At 43.3% G+C, this 16,999-nt stretch overlaps 1 protein-coding gene across 1 annotated transcript; it reads left to right on the forward strand.

Annotated features, from left to right (window-relative positions):
* The first annotated feature begins 6,721 nt into the window (after positions 1–6,721).
* LOC127291937 (squamosa promoter-binding-like protein 6) lies at positions 6,722–13,495 on the forward strand. Its single transcript, XM_051321258.1, has 11 exons — positions 6,722–7,748; positions 8,820–8,998; positions 9,625–9,927; positions 10,017–10,204; positions 10,965–11,039; positions 11,111–11,218; positions 11,292–11,409; positions 11,514–11,655; positions 11,772–11,910; positions 12,008–12,595; positions 12,873–13,495. The coding sequence occupies exons 1-11, from the start codon at positions 7,165–7,167 to the stop codon at positions 13,317–13,319; spliced, it is 2,871 nt and encodes a 956-aa protein (XP_051177218.1). The 5' UTR covers positions 6,722–7,164; the 3' UTR covers positions 13,320–13,495.
* Positions 13,496–16,999: the final 3,504 nt, after the last annotated feature.

Raw genomic sequence — 16,999 nt, forward strand, 5'->3', positions numbered from 1 at the left:
TAGATGGTATCGGAGATATTCGTGGGCTAATTCGCCGGTGCCGTTACGCGGTGATGGATCCGCTGGAGCCACCGGTACGAATCGGACATTAGCGCGAATATCGATAGAAAGTGATCAACATGAGAGATACATGTTTTTATAAGAGCAAACTTGGTGCTACGAAGGTAAACATATTGTACCGGTCACAGTTCAGGTATGGGACTGTCTGTGTTCTCCGCTGGGGACGGCCTCTGTTCGGGAACGTGTCGGTGATGGATCCGTAGGAGCGACCGGCATCGATGGTCGCAGTGTCCGGGTCTTAGCGGGTATAAGAACACTGCTTGACTAGCGCAACCTAGTCAAGACTGTCGATGTCGGAGTACCCCTCTGCAGAGTGTAAAAGTGTGAATTTCACCCCTATGATTCCCGGGTTGGGAAACTTACTTTCATGTGTGGCACCATGATTTTTAATATGCTTAACACTTTAACCACCTTTTGTTTTTAGAAAAGCATCTATGTTTTACATTTTATATGATTGTGTATAATCGGTTTGCTGAGTATGACTTGTCGTACTCACCCCAGCTCCCCAATGTTTTTATCAGAGTTGCGCAGCAGAAGAGTTCGTCGATCGGAGATTAGGCTGGACCAGCGGGTGGGAAGCGCTAGAGAATCTAGTTGTAAATCTGGTGTAAATGTAATATAAATATATAATTTGGTGTATTTGAGTTTCTCGAGATCCACTGTGCTGGTTTACGCCTGCATTTTAGCCTTGCGCGAGTATAAGCCTCTCGGTTTATAGGCGCGCGGCGGCTATCTCGTCCAGGCCCGGTCTCGGGGCGTGACAGTTAAAGTGGTATCAGAGCTCTAGGTTTAGAATACGCGGGGAGAATGGGTAGATCGTAATTTTGCGAGTAGTCATAGACAAAAATAGTTTCTTGTTTCGTGCTAGTAATAAAAGAATTTAGCACTTGTTTGATTTTAAAATTGCCATGATCAAACGAGTTTTTTTATACACATGGTTAACTGAAGCTAGAAAAGTTGCACCACTTAATTGATTGCCTCTGTGGACCTAGACTTATATCTCATTGTTTGATTGCTCATACTGGTTGCTTTTATTTTGCAAGTTTTATAATTTGATTGCATGACAAAATATGTTGTTAGTTTTAAAGGAATAGTATAAGTTTATTTTGGTGTGAAATTTCGAGGACGAAATTCTTATAAGGTGGGGAGGATGTGATAACCCATATTTTTAAGTTATTAATTAACTGAAGTTGAAAAATAATTAGCTTCTAATCACTCTGAATTTTTGATAATCCTTGTATTAAAATTTGGATGTTAATATTTTTAATCTACAAATATTAGAGGAGATAATTATGGTGAGTTCAGAACTTATATTATTTGTGCAAGCTAGAAGTATCGATGCATCTGGTTGATCAAGTAAAACAGAAACAAGTACTAGTAGCTAGGTTTGCTGTTTTGTACGTGATGCATTTGCTTGTGAGCCATGCATACATACATGAGTACGTAGTACTAGCTAGTAGTACTAGTACATGCCTCGGCAATTAGAACTTTTTTTTTTTTTTTTTTTTGAAACGGAGGCAAAAGCTTTGCCTCATTCATTAATTAAGAAGAGAGTGCACAGTTTTTAGGAGAAAACCGTGCGAAAACCTACAACAACAAGGTCAAGCCCACACAAGCAGCACACCTACACAGACCCGAACAACAGAGCCACACCCTCTCTAGCCAACAGAAGAGGCCACAAAGCAACATGAACAAACACTCCAAACACGACACTCCAACACCACGCCGACAAAGATAGGCCATGACAATGGGGTCACCCGTCAATCAACTGCGGATCCAGGGTAGGCTGCAACCAAGGTGGCGAGAAAATCGCAAACCTCTCTGGCGACGACAGCTCCTGGCACATCACCACTAGGAACCACATGCTTGCCGGACTCAGGCGATAGTGAGACTGCGGCATCAATAACATCACTCTTCTCAAAACCAAGATCAGACGTGGTTTGCAGCATCGGAACCAAGATCCCGTCTATACCCTCGCTCTCAGAGGCCACCGACACAACAGGCAGCAGCGACTGGCAGGGACTGCCACGAGGAGAGAAACAACCATAGATATCCTCCTCCTCAACCACAGATGACATCTGCTCAACGGACCCAAGAGGAAGCGAAGCCTGCATGGTGGTGAGTTCCTTCCCACTAGAAGAATATGCCTCAGTTCGCTCCAAGGAATCACCAACATGTGCCAACAACAGCCTGAGCCTTGCCACCTCCTCACGAAGGGGGCGAGACGCCTCCTCGACCAACTGAGTGAGCTCCATGCGCAACAAGGAAAACTGGCACTGAAAGCGAGAGTCCAAACTGGTGTTGACATTGCACTCCTGACAACACCTAGGAGAGGGTATTGGGTGCGATGATACAGGCGACGACGAGTGGCACACGACCTCAGCCCAACTCCGGGGCATCGAGGGACGACGAGGCTGAGCGGACGGAGAGCGGCTCCGCTGGCAAGGAGAACAAGCATCCGAAGGACGAGCACGAGAGTCTGGGGAGCGAGAACGAGCGGCTGGAAAGCGTGCACGACAGAAACGCTCGCGGTGACCAGGACGACGACAACGGATGCATCTGAACGGCTCACGGCATGTGCTGACGTGGTGGTCACGCCCGAGGCACCGGAAGCATCTCCCACGAGCCCAACGCTTGAAGGCGAGACTACGTTCGAGGCCATCCTTCTGAAGCAACGACAACGGCTCGCGGACAGGACGGCCGCCCCGACCCACCTGTACCCAGCTTTCCTCGTCCCCAAGAGCGACATCAGCAACAGAGAGGCCACCACAGGGCTCCGCAGGCGCCTCCTTCACATGGCGCACATCAATGGTGTCACGAACTGAGCCAGAAACAACATCTTTGGAGGAGGCCAACAGCAACTGTGGAGCCAACTTTTCATGGTGGACATCCTCATCGAAGCCCAAGGAACCTGGAAGCAAGCTCAGGGCCGGCAGCACATCTTCAGCAGGAAGCTCGTCATGGCCACCCGATGCAACCGGCGGCAACAACAAGGACCCAAGGCCCTCGATCAACACGGCAGGGTCGTAGAGAAGCCCATCGAGACGGCGAGGTCCGGTTGAAGGAGCAGTTGGCGCTGCAGAGTTGGAGTTGGATGCCTGCATGTCCACGGACTGGCACGGCTTGGGACACTCGAGCACAACCTCCACCAACTGGCGAGCTAAGAGGGAGCAGTGTAGCTGTTCCGCAGGGATCAACGCTTCAAGAGGAGCTGCCACCAATCCTTCGAGAAGCGCTGCCGGCTGTCCATCAGCAGGAGTGAGGCAGCAGCCCACCGGAAGGAGCGAACGTGGCGGAGCCGGCAGAAACAGCTGACCGGAGGTGGCGGAGGCGGTGGGCTGGACGGCCAGAGAGGCCTCGGTCGCAGGCCTGGACCGAGGAGATCGCCGCATCCTTCTGTAGAACTTAGAAGTAGCTGGTAGTAGTACTAGATATTTGAATATCATCAGGTTGCAACGTGGCCTCACTAGCTGTAGTTGGGCATGTTGGAAAGCTCACGATGGTTTTGTCGGCCAAGTCCTACGTGGACTCATGCATGCCCTGAGTAATGGAGAGTCAGCGCTTGCGTGTCTTCCTGGACAGACCATCAAATAGCAGCAGGACACGTACCTAGTTTCTTAACACACGCAGCTAAGATATTTTAGCTTGTTAGATGGTGGTGTCATCTATAAATAGCTGCTCCTGTTCGTGAGACACACCACACACTAGCTAGTTAATTAGACCGGGAGAGGGAATAGAGGGCAACGCTGAAGTAATCTGGAGTCCGGGAGATGTTGCCGTAACTTACGCTGGAGGAGCCGAAATCTAGAGGGAGATTAGGAGGAGGCGCTGCTCAAATATAGAGTAGAGCTGATGCGTGGAACAAAGGATATCAGTATTCATATACTGCCATCTGCTTATATGTGCTGGTTCTATATGGGAAGATATATTGGTCTATCTTATTATTAGAAGATAGAGATTTATCAGGCAAGCTGCTTTATACCCTTCATGTATTTTTGTAGAATACATATTGTTGTTAAATATGATATAGTAGTTGGTAGATGGTATCGGAGATATTCGTGGGCTAATTCGCCGGTGTCGTTACGCGGTGATGGATCCGCTGGAGCCACCGGTACGAATCGGACATTAGCGCGAATATCGATAGAAAGTGATCAACATGAGAGATACATGTTTTTATAAGAGCAAACTTGGTGCTACGAAGGTAAACATATTGTACCGGTCACAGTTCAGGTATGGGACTGTCTGTGTTCTCCGCTGGGGACGGCCTCTGTTCGGGAACGTGTCGGTGATGGATCCGTAGGAGCGACCGGCATCAGTAGGTCAGAGTGTCCGGGTCTTAGCGGGTATAAGAACACTGCTTGACTAGCGCAACCTAGTCAAGACTGTCGATGTCGGAGTACCCCTCTGCAGAGTGTAAAAGTGTGAATTTCACCCCTGTGATTCCCGGGTTGGGAAACTTACTTTCATGTGTGGCACCATGATTTTTAATATGCTTAACACTTTAACCACCTTTTGTTTTTAGAAAAGCATCTATGTTTTACATTTTATATGATTGTGTATAATCGGTTTGCTGAGTATGACTTGTCGTACTCACCCCAGCTCCCCAATGTTTTTATCAGAGTTGCGCAGCAGAAGAGTTCGTCGATCGAAGATTAGGCTGGACCAGCGGGTGGAAAGCGATTAGAGAATCTAGATGTAGTTCCTGTGTAATTGTAAAGCAATTAAATAAAATATGTAAAATGTTGTATTTGAGCTTCTCGAGATCCACTGTGCTGGTTTACGCCTGCATTTTTAGCCTTGCGCGAGTATAAACTTCTCGGTTTATAGGCGCGCGGCGGCTGTCTCGTCCAGGCCCGGTCTCGGGGCGTGACATTTTTAATAGAATCACCTCCTAAAAATTGATCTTAGAAACAAAGAAGCATGCAGTTTGTATGCAAAAATAATAGGTTATTTTTTTGCTATTTTACATGGGGTTAATTTGAGAGTCGCTCTTTTATTTATAGCTCGACATTTTCGGTAGAATACTACACATATCTAGTCAATCTTTTGAGCAAAATCTCTTTCCAATGTGGTACAATTTTTCTGAAGAACTTATAAAAAACCCACACATTTTCCACCACATGGGCATGTTTGCCACAAGATGTTAGTGCCCCATGTAGGCAACAACATAGCCACATTGCATGATATAATGATATTGTTCCAGTTGTTGAGATAATGTTATATAGCTGTGGTGAAGTCACGGTTGTGAGAAGTAACAAAAATATTGATCCACTATTTGACAATGAGTTATTGATAAACATGATACTATTTAAAGAACACTTATCATATAGGTTTATTTCTTCAATATCTTGACATTTACTCTTCCTTATTGATGGAAATGCACACTTTCTACCGATGTATCTAAGTACACATATCCATCAATTCAATTTTTCTATATGTACAATTAACTGATTATTGATATCTACCAAGTATTAAATGAAAAATCATACATTACTTGTCACATACTTAACAAATATATTCAGAATATACATAGTTATCACATATTCAAATATATCCATGAAATGCATACTTATCAGATAGTAAAATCTCACATCGAGTATGATGTATGTAATTGTGATAAATCATACGTTCCCGGAGTATTTCTACCCCATCCATTGCTAATTATAAGGTGCACACGTTTTGAAGACAAATTTTGACCAGAACAATATAGCAACAGTATATTGATTATTCTGTACAATTTGATATTGTTACATTAATATTAAAAAGTACTTTCTAATGATGTAAATTATTTATCAAAAATCCTCATATTGTAGTAATTCTTGGTCAAACGGGAATCTTGAAAATGTGTGCATATTATAAGTAGGGATTGCGGGAGTACGATATATGACATACCTAATATCATGTAGAAACTGAAGACTCAAATTCTGGCTTGCTTACGTCCATTATACCTTTAATAGCGTGAGTTTCAAGATGATATCAGCACCATAAAGCCTTGTGGTAGGCGTTTCCCATAGGAAATCTACCAAACCATCATATATGATGCAATGAGTACTTATCATATTACGTACAATACTATTGTTTATAAACTCGAGACTCAAAGTTTGACCTACATACCCCCACCGCCCCTTGAGCGTCGTGGCGGGCGTTACCCGTTAGATATCCATCAAAACATAGTATACAAAGTAATGAGTACTTATCACTTCGCGTGTACAGTTGGATGTTTCTACCCCTGTTGCATAACCTGCTTCGGACGGGCTTCGATTCAATAGCCGGAATGACGCAAGTCTGAGTGTTTGCTAGATCCATTTTTCATGGGCTGCATGCTTTGGCATGGGTATGACAATGTATCATCAACACCTGGATTCTTCTGCAATCGTACCATTTAACATCGTGGCCCTGCTATGTGCTCTCAAAATGTCCAAAAACATACCAAGACAGAAAAAAAATGAAAATGAGAAACCTTGAGAGCCCCTGAGCCTATATAAGAAAAAGAGGCAAAATGCAAATATTCTGCCATGCTACATTTACACAAACGTGACATGGCTCTAGCCTCTAGTGACAAATACCGTGTAGCCTGCCGCGTGACCATACCAGTTCGGCGGGCCCATTTGCACTGAGCCGTCGCGCTACGCGTCCCCATCAACTCCACCACCATCTCCTTGCCCCGCTTCGCTCTTTCCCCTCCCTCACCAGTCCTCCCTCGACTCCGTTGCTCCCCACTCCTCCATTCCCACCACAATCACGCACACCAAATTCGCCGCCGCGCCGCCGGAATTCGCCCGGCCGGACCCTCCCGGAGCCCGATTCGGGCCCCGAACCCGCCGCCTCCGCCGCCAATTCGACCGCTCCGCCAGCCCCGCTGATCCGCTCCCTCTTGGGCCGCCCACGGCGGTCCGAGCTGCATGAGCTCGGGTTCGCGGTGATTCCCGCCGCGGGCATGTGGGTTTCGCTGGTCTGGATCCGCGGCTGCGTCGGCGTCACCTTCGTCGACTGCTTGGGCGGGAGGGAAGGCGACTAGATCTCCCGGCCCCAGCGGTTGCCGCGCGCGCATTTCGGCGGGTTCAGTAAGGTTGGTTCCAGAGCCAGCTTCCGCTAGGGTCTCGTATGGAGGCGGCCAGGGTCGGGGCGCAGAGCCGCCACTTGTACGGCGGCGAGCTTGACCAGGCCAGGCGCGAGAAGAGGGTGTTCGGCTGGGACCTCAACGACTGGAGCTGGGACAGCGACCGCTTCGTCGCCACGCCGGTGCCCGCCGCGGTGGCGGCGCACGGCCTCTCGCTCAACAGCTCGCCTTCTTCCTCCGAGGAGGCCGGGGTGGTTACGAACGGTACCGTGATAGCTGGCTTCGATAAGAGGAAGCGGGTGGTGGTCATTGATGATGACGAAGACGAGAAGGACGAGTACCCGGTGGGGAACAGTCGCGAGGTGCTCAGCTTGAGAATCGGGGGCGGTGTTGTTGCCGGGGGTGCGGTGGAGGATGGCGCTGTTAATGAGGAGGACAGGAATGGTAAGAAGATCAGGGTGCAGGGGGGAAGCTCGAATGGCCCGGCTTGCCAGGTGGAGGGCTGCTGGGCCGACCTTAGTGCGGCCAAGGATTACCACCGCAGGCACAAGGTCTGCGAGATGCATGCTAAGGCCAACACCGCGGTTGTCGGAAACACTGTCCAGCGCTTCTGCCAGCAATGTAGCAGGTCAGTTTTATGATTGAGCTCCTATTACATTTTGTTAACATGTAATTATTTGTTCTTGTTGGAATGTATAGGTAGAATATGTGATGCAAGTTTTGTTTTGTGTCGCCAAATAGATTTTTAGAGCATCACAAGCTTCTGGCCATGCTCATATCTGATAATCACCATAATCTGTCAGCTATACTAAAGCAAGCTCCCATTTGTAGGCTGACATACCAACTGCATGTAAGGATTGTTTTCAACAAAAAACTAGTTGAAATAGTAAAAAAAAACACAAACATCCAACTTCCTTCGGTGCATATAAAAGATTTAATTATGGCGTTGTCGCTAGGTGTAAGTGGTCATATAGTTCCATGCAGTGCTAAGGAAGGTTAGCTTTGACCTGATTCTCTCCTGTGGCTAGTGTTAATAATTTACTATTCACAAAAGGAGGGGCAGTGTGAAACATATAAATATACTTGATTCATGGGAATATACTATGAAGTAACACATATTGGTTATTCATCTATATCAGCATTCATGAATTTGGTTAACAATTTTGTATGAGTTAGTAGTTATAACCAATTGGCTAATTAATATGCATTGTTGTACTCATTACATCAGTTTCCTCTTTTCAATTCAAAAGAATCAATATAGTTTCATTACTCCCCAATGTATGTGGATAAACTTGGAAACCTATGTGCTACTCAGATATTGAAAAATGAAGAATTTTCTAAAAAAATTTATACGCTGTTCCAGCAACCAAGCCGTCCATCCAACTATAGTAAGGACTAAGGTTCATATTTTTTTTTCGTAAAATGTAATTATATCATCAGAACCTAAATATACACATATTTTGGACAGCACATGGCCAATAATGGCATTCTATAGTTCATTATTTCCTGTTATTGTACAACTTATACGTCTGAAGACTCCATGCACTTTTACTGAATTCATCCTGACCTGGGTGTATCGAGAACTGCTTTTGACAGCCTTTGATTTACATAATGCTTTTTCTGGTATAATTATAAATCACACTGCTTGTGTCTTTTAAAATACTGGCAAATTGTCTTGACTATTGTACATGCTGTGCAGATTTCACCTTCTTCAAGAATTTGATGAAGGAAAGCGAAGTTGTCGTCGGCGTCTAGCAGGCCATAATAAACGGAGGAGGAAAACACGCCCTGAAATTGCTGTTGGCGGGAGTCCTATTGAAGACAAAGTTAGCAGTTATTTGTTGCTGAGTCTTCTTGGAATATGTGCCAATTTGAATGGTAAGTTATGTTTTGAAAGTTTTAAACTTGCTATTGTTAAATATTTAGTTAACTATTCTCCATACTAAGGTATTGGTACCTGCATAGTTTATGTTCCCTTAAATCACGAAAAAAAGTGCTGACTCATAGCTTTGACTGAATTTTGCTTGGCATTGATTTAAAATAGGACTTGTGACAGTGTTCTTAATTGTTCTCTTGTAGATGTAGTTGCAAGTTGCAATATGGAATTTAATGTTATTGTTGATTTATCGGACATTTGGATTGAAATACTAGAATTTCTAGGACCGTAAAGGCTATATAATAAGGTGCTGGTGTACTTTAAGCTTACTATATTGCTTGATGCCCAATTTCTGAAATTCTTACTGGAGGCTCTGCCACCAGCGGTGTAGTATGGCTATGATGTCCATTAAATTTGCAGTGGTATAATGTTACAATTTCAGGAGAGTTTAGAATCTTTGTACTTTAGTGGCTACCATTTGTTGTATATGATAACTTGTCTCTTAAATATAGTTTAGGAACACTATCTATGCCTAAACTGAATTATTAGCAGCATACTTAATGCCCTTCAAAACAACTCTGATGGTAATACTCAGGAAAAGACATGACACTTAACATTCTATTTGCAGCTGAGAATGCTGAGCATTTACAAGGTCAGGAGTTGCTATCCAACCTTTTGAGAAACCTGGGGACCGTTGCCAAATCATTGGATCCAAAAGAACTTTGTAAACTTCTGGAGGCATGTCAGAGCATGCAAAACGGATCAAATACTGGGACCTCTGGAGCAGCTAATGTGTTGGTGAATACTGCTGCAGCAGAGGCCGCAGGACCATCTAACTCCAAGGTGCCTTTCGCGAATGGTGGTCAATGTGGGCAGACTCCATCTGCGGTTGTACCAGTACAGTCAAAGGCTACCATGGTGGCAAGTCCTGGTAAGGCATATAAGCATTTTTAACCCCCAGAAAATGTTTGCTCATGAAATGTTTTGGCATACATATGTATTTTGTGTGTGTGTTCACAGAGACTCCAGCTTGCAAGTTGAAGAATTTTGATTTGAATGACACTTGCAATGATGTGGAAGGCTTTGAGGATGGGTTGAATTGCCCATCATGGATACGGCAAGATTCTACCCAAAGCCCACCACAGACTAGCGGTAATTCAGATTCAACGTCAGCTCAGTCACTATCAAGCTCAAATGGAGATGCTCAGGTTTACCATTTTTCTCCTTTCAGCGTGCTCATAGACGAAATCTGAAGGGTTAATTTCCAATTATTGTATGACAGTCTATATAGCAGCAACCTTATCTATTGATAACAGTATTCATCAACCTGCATAATGATTTTTAATGGGGTAGCAACTCATTACCTGCCAATTTGCTATTATATTTTATTTTTTAATACTACCTCCGGTCCATAAAAGAAGACGCATATTTTTTTTCCTGAAGCCAGACCAAGCTTATTGAAAATTATATTGAGAAATATGAAACTTCATCCGTTCCATAAGGGAGTACTATATAGATATAATATGAAAATGCATTTCATGATGCATCTAATGACATTGATTTGGCATGATAGAGGATGATAGTTTTTTCTAAAAACTTGGTCAAAGTTTACTTCGTTTGACTTTTGAAAAAAATTACTTGAAAATTTTTGTATTAGAAGAAATTACCAAAGAAGGTGCCTGGGTACAGAACCACTCTTGGTGGCAGTAAAATAAAAAGCCACTCATGGTGGCCACAACCCAGCAAAACAAATATTATGCCACATGAATACTCCAAATCCTCAAAGTTAACTGAGCAGCTGTTAAACTTGTATATAAGGTATGTTGACAACAATAGTCCTATTGGTGTATACTTGCAGCCATCAGAAATTTCAGTGACATCTTATATGCCCAAACGTTGTTTTTTTTCTTTCTCACAGAACATCTGTCTACCTCTCTCTGACATACATTGTTACTGTTTTGCTTGCAGTGTCGGACGGATAAAATTGTATTCAAGCTTTTTGAGAAAGTTCCTAGCGATTTACCTCCAATTTTGCGATCACAGGTAAATATGTATTCTCTCAGCAAATGACAAGGGAGCATATCTTGAATCTAACACTTAAACCTGAATTTCAGATTCTTGGTTGGTTGTCCACTAGCCCTACTGATATAGAGAGCTATATTAGACCTGGCTGTATTATCCTGACAGTATATGTTCGGTTAGTTGAGTCTACATGGAGAGAGGTACCTTTCTTTCATATAATCATTTTGTGTCATGATAGTGATCATCTCGTGTCTTGATATTTCTTTTCTACAGCTCTCTGAGAATATGAGCTTATACCTGGATAAACTTTTGAGTAGTTCCACTGATAACTTTTGGGCATCTGGTTTGGTATTTGTGATGGTACGGCATCAACTTGCTTTTATGCACAATGGTGAGTCCAATCTCTTGTATATATTCTTGCATACCTTATCACGTTTTGTTTAGGCTTTACGTCTGATTTTGTTAATTCCACACCTTATGGTCATATTACTGCAGGTCAAGTTATGTTGGACAGACCACTGGCACCTAATTCTCATCATTACTGCAAGGTTTTATGCGTTAGTCCAGTTGCTGCTCCTTATTCAGCGACAGTTAATTTCAGGGTAGAAGGCTATAACTTAGTCAGTACTTCCTCGAGGTACTTTTATCATATTCAATTTAGATATGCTCATTATTGCAGAAGACGTATACCTCTTGATGTTTAATTCAGCCGATATGCTATTATGTAAAAAATACACCATGTCATGTTTGCAGGCTAATATGCTCAGTCGAGGGACATTGTATATTTGAGGAAGACACAGCTGTTGTGGCTGATGACACTGATCATGAAGATAATGAATATCTCAGCTTCTCTTGTTCTCTCCCTGGTTCAAGAGGAAGAGGATTCATAGAGGTACACATATGACTTGTCAGCTTTTGTTTTGATGTAGTTTTTGTTTTCAATCATAACAGCTTATTTTAAATTCATTGAATATCATTGGCATTTTCAGGTTGAAGATAGTGGATTTAGTAATGGTTTCTTCCCTTTCATAATTGCCGAGCAGGATGTATGCTCTGAGGTTTGTGGGCTGGAGAGCATATTTAAATCATCTAGTCATGAACAGGCAGATGATGACAATGCCAGGAGCCAAGCTTTTGAGTTTCTAAATGAGCTGGGCTGGCTTCTTCATAGAGTAAACATGATTTCTAAGCATGACAAAGCAGAGCTTCCTGCAGCGACCTTTAACCTGTTGAGATTCAGGAATCTTGGTATATTTGCCATGGAGCAGGAGTGGTGTGCTGTGACCAAAATGCTGTTAGATTTATTATTTGATGGATTTGTTGATACTGGGTTGCAATCTCCAAAAGAGGTGGTATTATCAGAAAATTTGCTGCACAGTGCTGTGCGAGGGAAATCTGCCCGAATGGTTAGATTTTTGCTGAGATACAAGCCAAACAAAAATCTGCAGGAAACTGCTGAGACATACCTATTCAGACCTGATGCTCGGGGCCCTTCTACATTTACACCCCTGCATATAGCAGCAGCTACTAGTGATGCAGATGATGTATTGGATGCATTGACTGATGACCCTGGACTGGTATTCCTTTATCTACTTTGTGGAATACGATTAAAATACTTGCTTGTGTTTATTTTGCTTATTTTCTCAACCACAAAGTTTCAATGACCATATGTTTAAGCTATAGCATACACCAATGGCAGCTTATTATTGAAGACATTCTTTTTGATCTTTTATCACAATTAAATGATGAATATCAAATTAATGATGCTGTACCACATGCATTACTTATCTAAGTCTAGTTTGTTTAGCTAATTTTGAAGATCCTTTGTAATCTCCCTACTGTTGCTTTTTGTAGGTTGGACTCAATGCCTGGAGAAGTGCGCGAGATGAGACAGGCTTCACCCCTGAAGACTACGCTCGCCAGAGAGGCAATGATGCGTACATGAATCTGGTCCAGAAGAAGATTGATAAGCATCTTGTCAAAGGTCATGTTGTCCTTGGCGTTCCCAGCAGCATGTGCCCTGTAATAACTGATGTTGGGAAGCCCGGTGATATCAGCCTCGAGATCTACCAAAGCAGGACAATGTCACCATCATCCGCCCCAAGGTGCAACATCTGCAGTCGACAGGCTCGGATGTACCCCAATTCGTTTGCAAGGACCTTCCTGTACAGACCAGCAATGTTTACGGTGATGGGTGTCGCCGTGATCTGTGTTTGTGTCGGCATACTCCTTCATACCCTACCCAAGGTTTACGCGGCACCAAATTTCAGATGGGAGCTGTTAGAGCGAGGGGCAATGTGAGGATTTTGGGTCCAAATAAGTATAGATGTATTGTTGTTAAGTTAAGAGTCTTAGTGTGGTGGCTAGATCAAACAAATGTAATTGTGTGGGGGAGGAAGATCTTTTGTATTTAAAGGATTATTTTGGCTGCTATAAGCTAAAAATACCGTTAATAATAATTGATTGTACTTAATACAGCCTCCCAAGTCCCAACACATGAGAACAGAACATATGCCGGATTTCATTTCATTTTGGTTAAAACTAGGCTGTATTTTTTTTTCATTTCGAGAGTAGTGTGTCCAGACGTCAGAACAAAACATGTCTTCGATGATTGTTCATAATCAGTATGTATGTTGAACTGCTATTCTCCATTTTCTTCCCAGTGTTCGTTGTTGTTATGGTCGCAGTCTAGGACTACATAGGCTCATATGCCAGCTAAGCATATTTACGTGGAAATATTCACAAGAGCAACATTTATGTACAGAATTTGGCAAAAGCCTGCCATGCAAGAGATCACCATCCCACACCCGAATCGACGCAAGCGTTGGTAGAAAAACAATACCTTTCGTTTCCTGTATGATCTGGTTGTACTGAAAGTTCTACTTCTGCTACGCACTGTCCTACGGCAGGGCCGCGAGGTCCACCATTGAAATAACTGTGTCCCATGGCGACACCAAGTCCAAGCCCAAATATCTCGGGCCACCAGTCCACCACACACCCAAGCAGCAGGTATTGAATCGTCTTCGAATCCTGATCGCAAAAAGAACACGCCGCTAGGTATGGGAGGCCTTGAACGCTGCAGCCTGTCTACAGTCCAACACTGATTATTTGAAATGAGCCACGAGAAGAACTTGCAGCTATATGGTCCCCTTGAGCGCCTAATCTGCTACGAGGTAGAAACCTATACTGTTTCAGCAAAGAAGGCGGAATAAGCCGAGTTGGCCGAGAACTCCCAATCAATGTTCCACCGCCAAACAAAAGCATCGTGCTGGTCCAGCATCAACTGTTCCCCTGAGACATGCCAAAGGTGAAAGAACTCTGGCATGGCTGCTGCACCTAGGTCTAGATCGCAGTCCCTAAGCCACTCACCAGCTGGTCCTTCCTTCACCGAGCGGGAGGTAGCATGCCACGCTGCGATCTTGGTCACCCGATTAGGCGCGATGTCAAGCACCCGCCTTCAATTGACGATTGACCCAACAATCCTTCCAAAAGAGGGCTCGTATCCTGTTACCTAACACCACATTTGTAGCAGATTCGAACAGGGTGAGCAACTGCTGGGGCAACTAAAGGTTGAACTCCGCCCATGTCTTCGTCAGATTGGTATGCTGCAACCATGCCCATCAACATCTTAGGCGAGGCCACCCTATCCCAAGCGACCAGACAGTGGCCACCCATCACATTGAGTCTAGCTTTCCATATGAAGCCACATGAAATTTTCAGAAGTTCCTGCATGGTTTTGGGAGGGATGTCAAGCGACATAATGTCATGCACAGGGATCGCACAAAGAGTAGTCTGAACTAGGATCGTTCGACCGCCATAGTTTTTTTTTTCGAAATGGGGATGTACCCCGGCTTCTGCATCATGACGATGCACACGGCCTTTATTAAAAAGATCCAAAAGTATAATTTACAAATCACACATGCTCGAGGATTGATACAAGAATCAACCACCGAAAGAAAAGCATACTACGACTACAACTCAACATAGTCTTCTAGTATGCCGCCAACCAGCCTGGCACAAGATATCCTGAGCGACCATCAGGAGACGTGTGCATCCAGAAGCCATGGTATCCCGCAATCCCTCCGGGGATAGTAGAGCCCAAAGCTGGACCCAATGGGAGACCATGTGAATAACCTGCAAGAAATGAAAAGAGACTTTTTTATTAAAGATAATATCATTTCTGACCCTCCAAATAGACCAACATAAGGCAGACACCCCAATTCGGATAAACGCCTTAGATTTTCTATCTACTCCTTTAAGCCAATTACCAAACATATTGGTAATATTGGTAGGAGGTGGAAGATCATAAGTGAAATTTACTGTACGCCATAAAAGTTTAGCTAACGGACAATCAATAAACATGTGTTGAATGGTCTCCTGTTCCCCACAGAATACACATTTTGTACACCCATTCCACTGGCGTTTAGCTAGGTTATCTTTTGTTAACAAAACCTTATTACTCATGAACCACATGAATATCTTAATCTTAAGGGGTATTTTGACTTTCCATAGATATTTTCGCAAGAAAGGGGTATGATCACACATAAGGTCTTCATACATGGACTTGACAGTAAAAACCCCGTTAGATGTCAAATTCCAACAAAACTTATCATCCTCGTCTTTCAAAGTAACCGTCATGAGTTTCCGACATAGTTGTAGCCATAAAGTCCATTTATTACCATTCAACACTCTTCGGAAAGTAATATTTAATGGTGGTTGAGCAAGCACCTGTGCCACAGTGACATTTTTATGATGGACAATGTTATACAATGAAGGATATTGCTGAGCCAATGTAGTATTTCCCAACCAGGTGTCTTCCCAGAAGCGGATGGTCATACCATTACCTACTTTGAAAGAGCCCCTTAATAAAAATTCGTGTTTCACCTCCATCAATCCTTTCCAAAAAGGAGAATCAGAAGGCTTGGCTTGAACTTCCGACAACGACTTATGTCCAAGATATTTGTTATGTAGCAATTCTTGCCATACCCCATCCTCATTTAGAAGTTTAAAGAGCCATTTACTCAGTAAACATCTATTTTTAATTTCAAGAACTTCAATACCTAAACCCCCCTGATCTTTGGGACGGCACACAATATTCCATTTTGTTAGGCGGTATTTCTTTTTGTTTTCATCTGATTGCCAAAAAAATCTGGATCTATAGAAATCCAATCTTTTCCTTACCCCAACAGGTATTTGTAGGAAAGACAACATAAACATCGGTAAGCTAGTTCACCATAATTGAGTAACCTAGCACACCACAACTGCAACCTTCTCGCTGCGTTATCCACCACGGGGTGAAGTTGTGCTGCAGACGACCTACGCAGACCCAAATGCCCCAAGTACTTGCATGGTCAGTCCACCACCTCACGATGTAGAATGTTCCTTGCGAGATCCACTTGCTCTGGTGAGCACCAAATAGCTCAGAAGCTCCAACGAAGTCCTCCACAATCGAAGTATGTCAAGTTTGATTACATTTTTAGAAAAATCATTAACATGTAAATAAAAAGCTAATATAATTAGATAGATAATGGAATGTATTTTCAAATAATATGTACAAAATATCATATTTGTTGATAGATTATTCTAAAATTTTGGTTAAATTTTACTTAGTTTGATTTCTTTAAATATAAGCTTTAAACTTTGAGATGGAGGTAGGTGCTAATCAAAGTCGGAGAGGAAGCTCTTTTTTTCCAAAAATAAATAAATTACACACTGAATTATTATTGAAATGAATTACACACTGGGTTTCTTTTGGGATAATTGCACACTGGATTCGTACATGGACTCGGTGCTTGGGTGAACGAGATATTGTTAGGGCATATACAATGGTAGAGAAGGCATGTCTTCTCTTACCCCGCCACATCTGCTAGAGAAGGTATTAGATATAAGTCATACAATGCATTATCTTTTATAGCCATCTCTAGCAATTAATATAAATAATTAAATTTTGGTAGAAAACTTGTTGCTAAGGGAAGACGTAT

The sequence above is a fragment of the Lolium perenne genome, chromosome 4 (assembly GCF_019359855.2).
Source record: "Lolium perenne isolate Kyuss_39 chromosome 4, Kyuss_2.0, whole genome shotgun sequence".
Taxonomy (NCBI): Eukaryota; Viridiplantae; Streptophyta; class Magnoliopsida; order Poales; family Poaceae; genus Lolium; species Lolium perenne.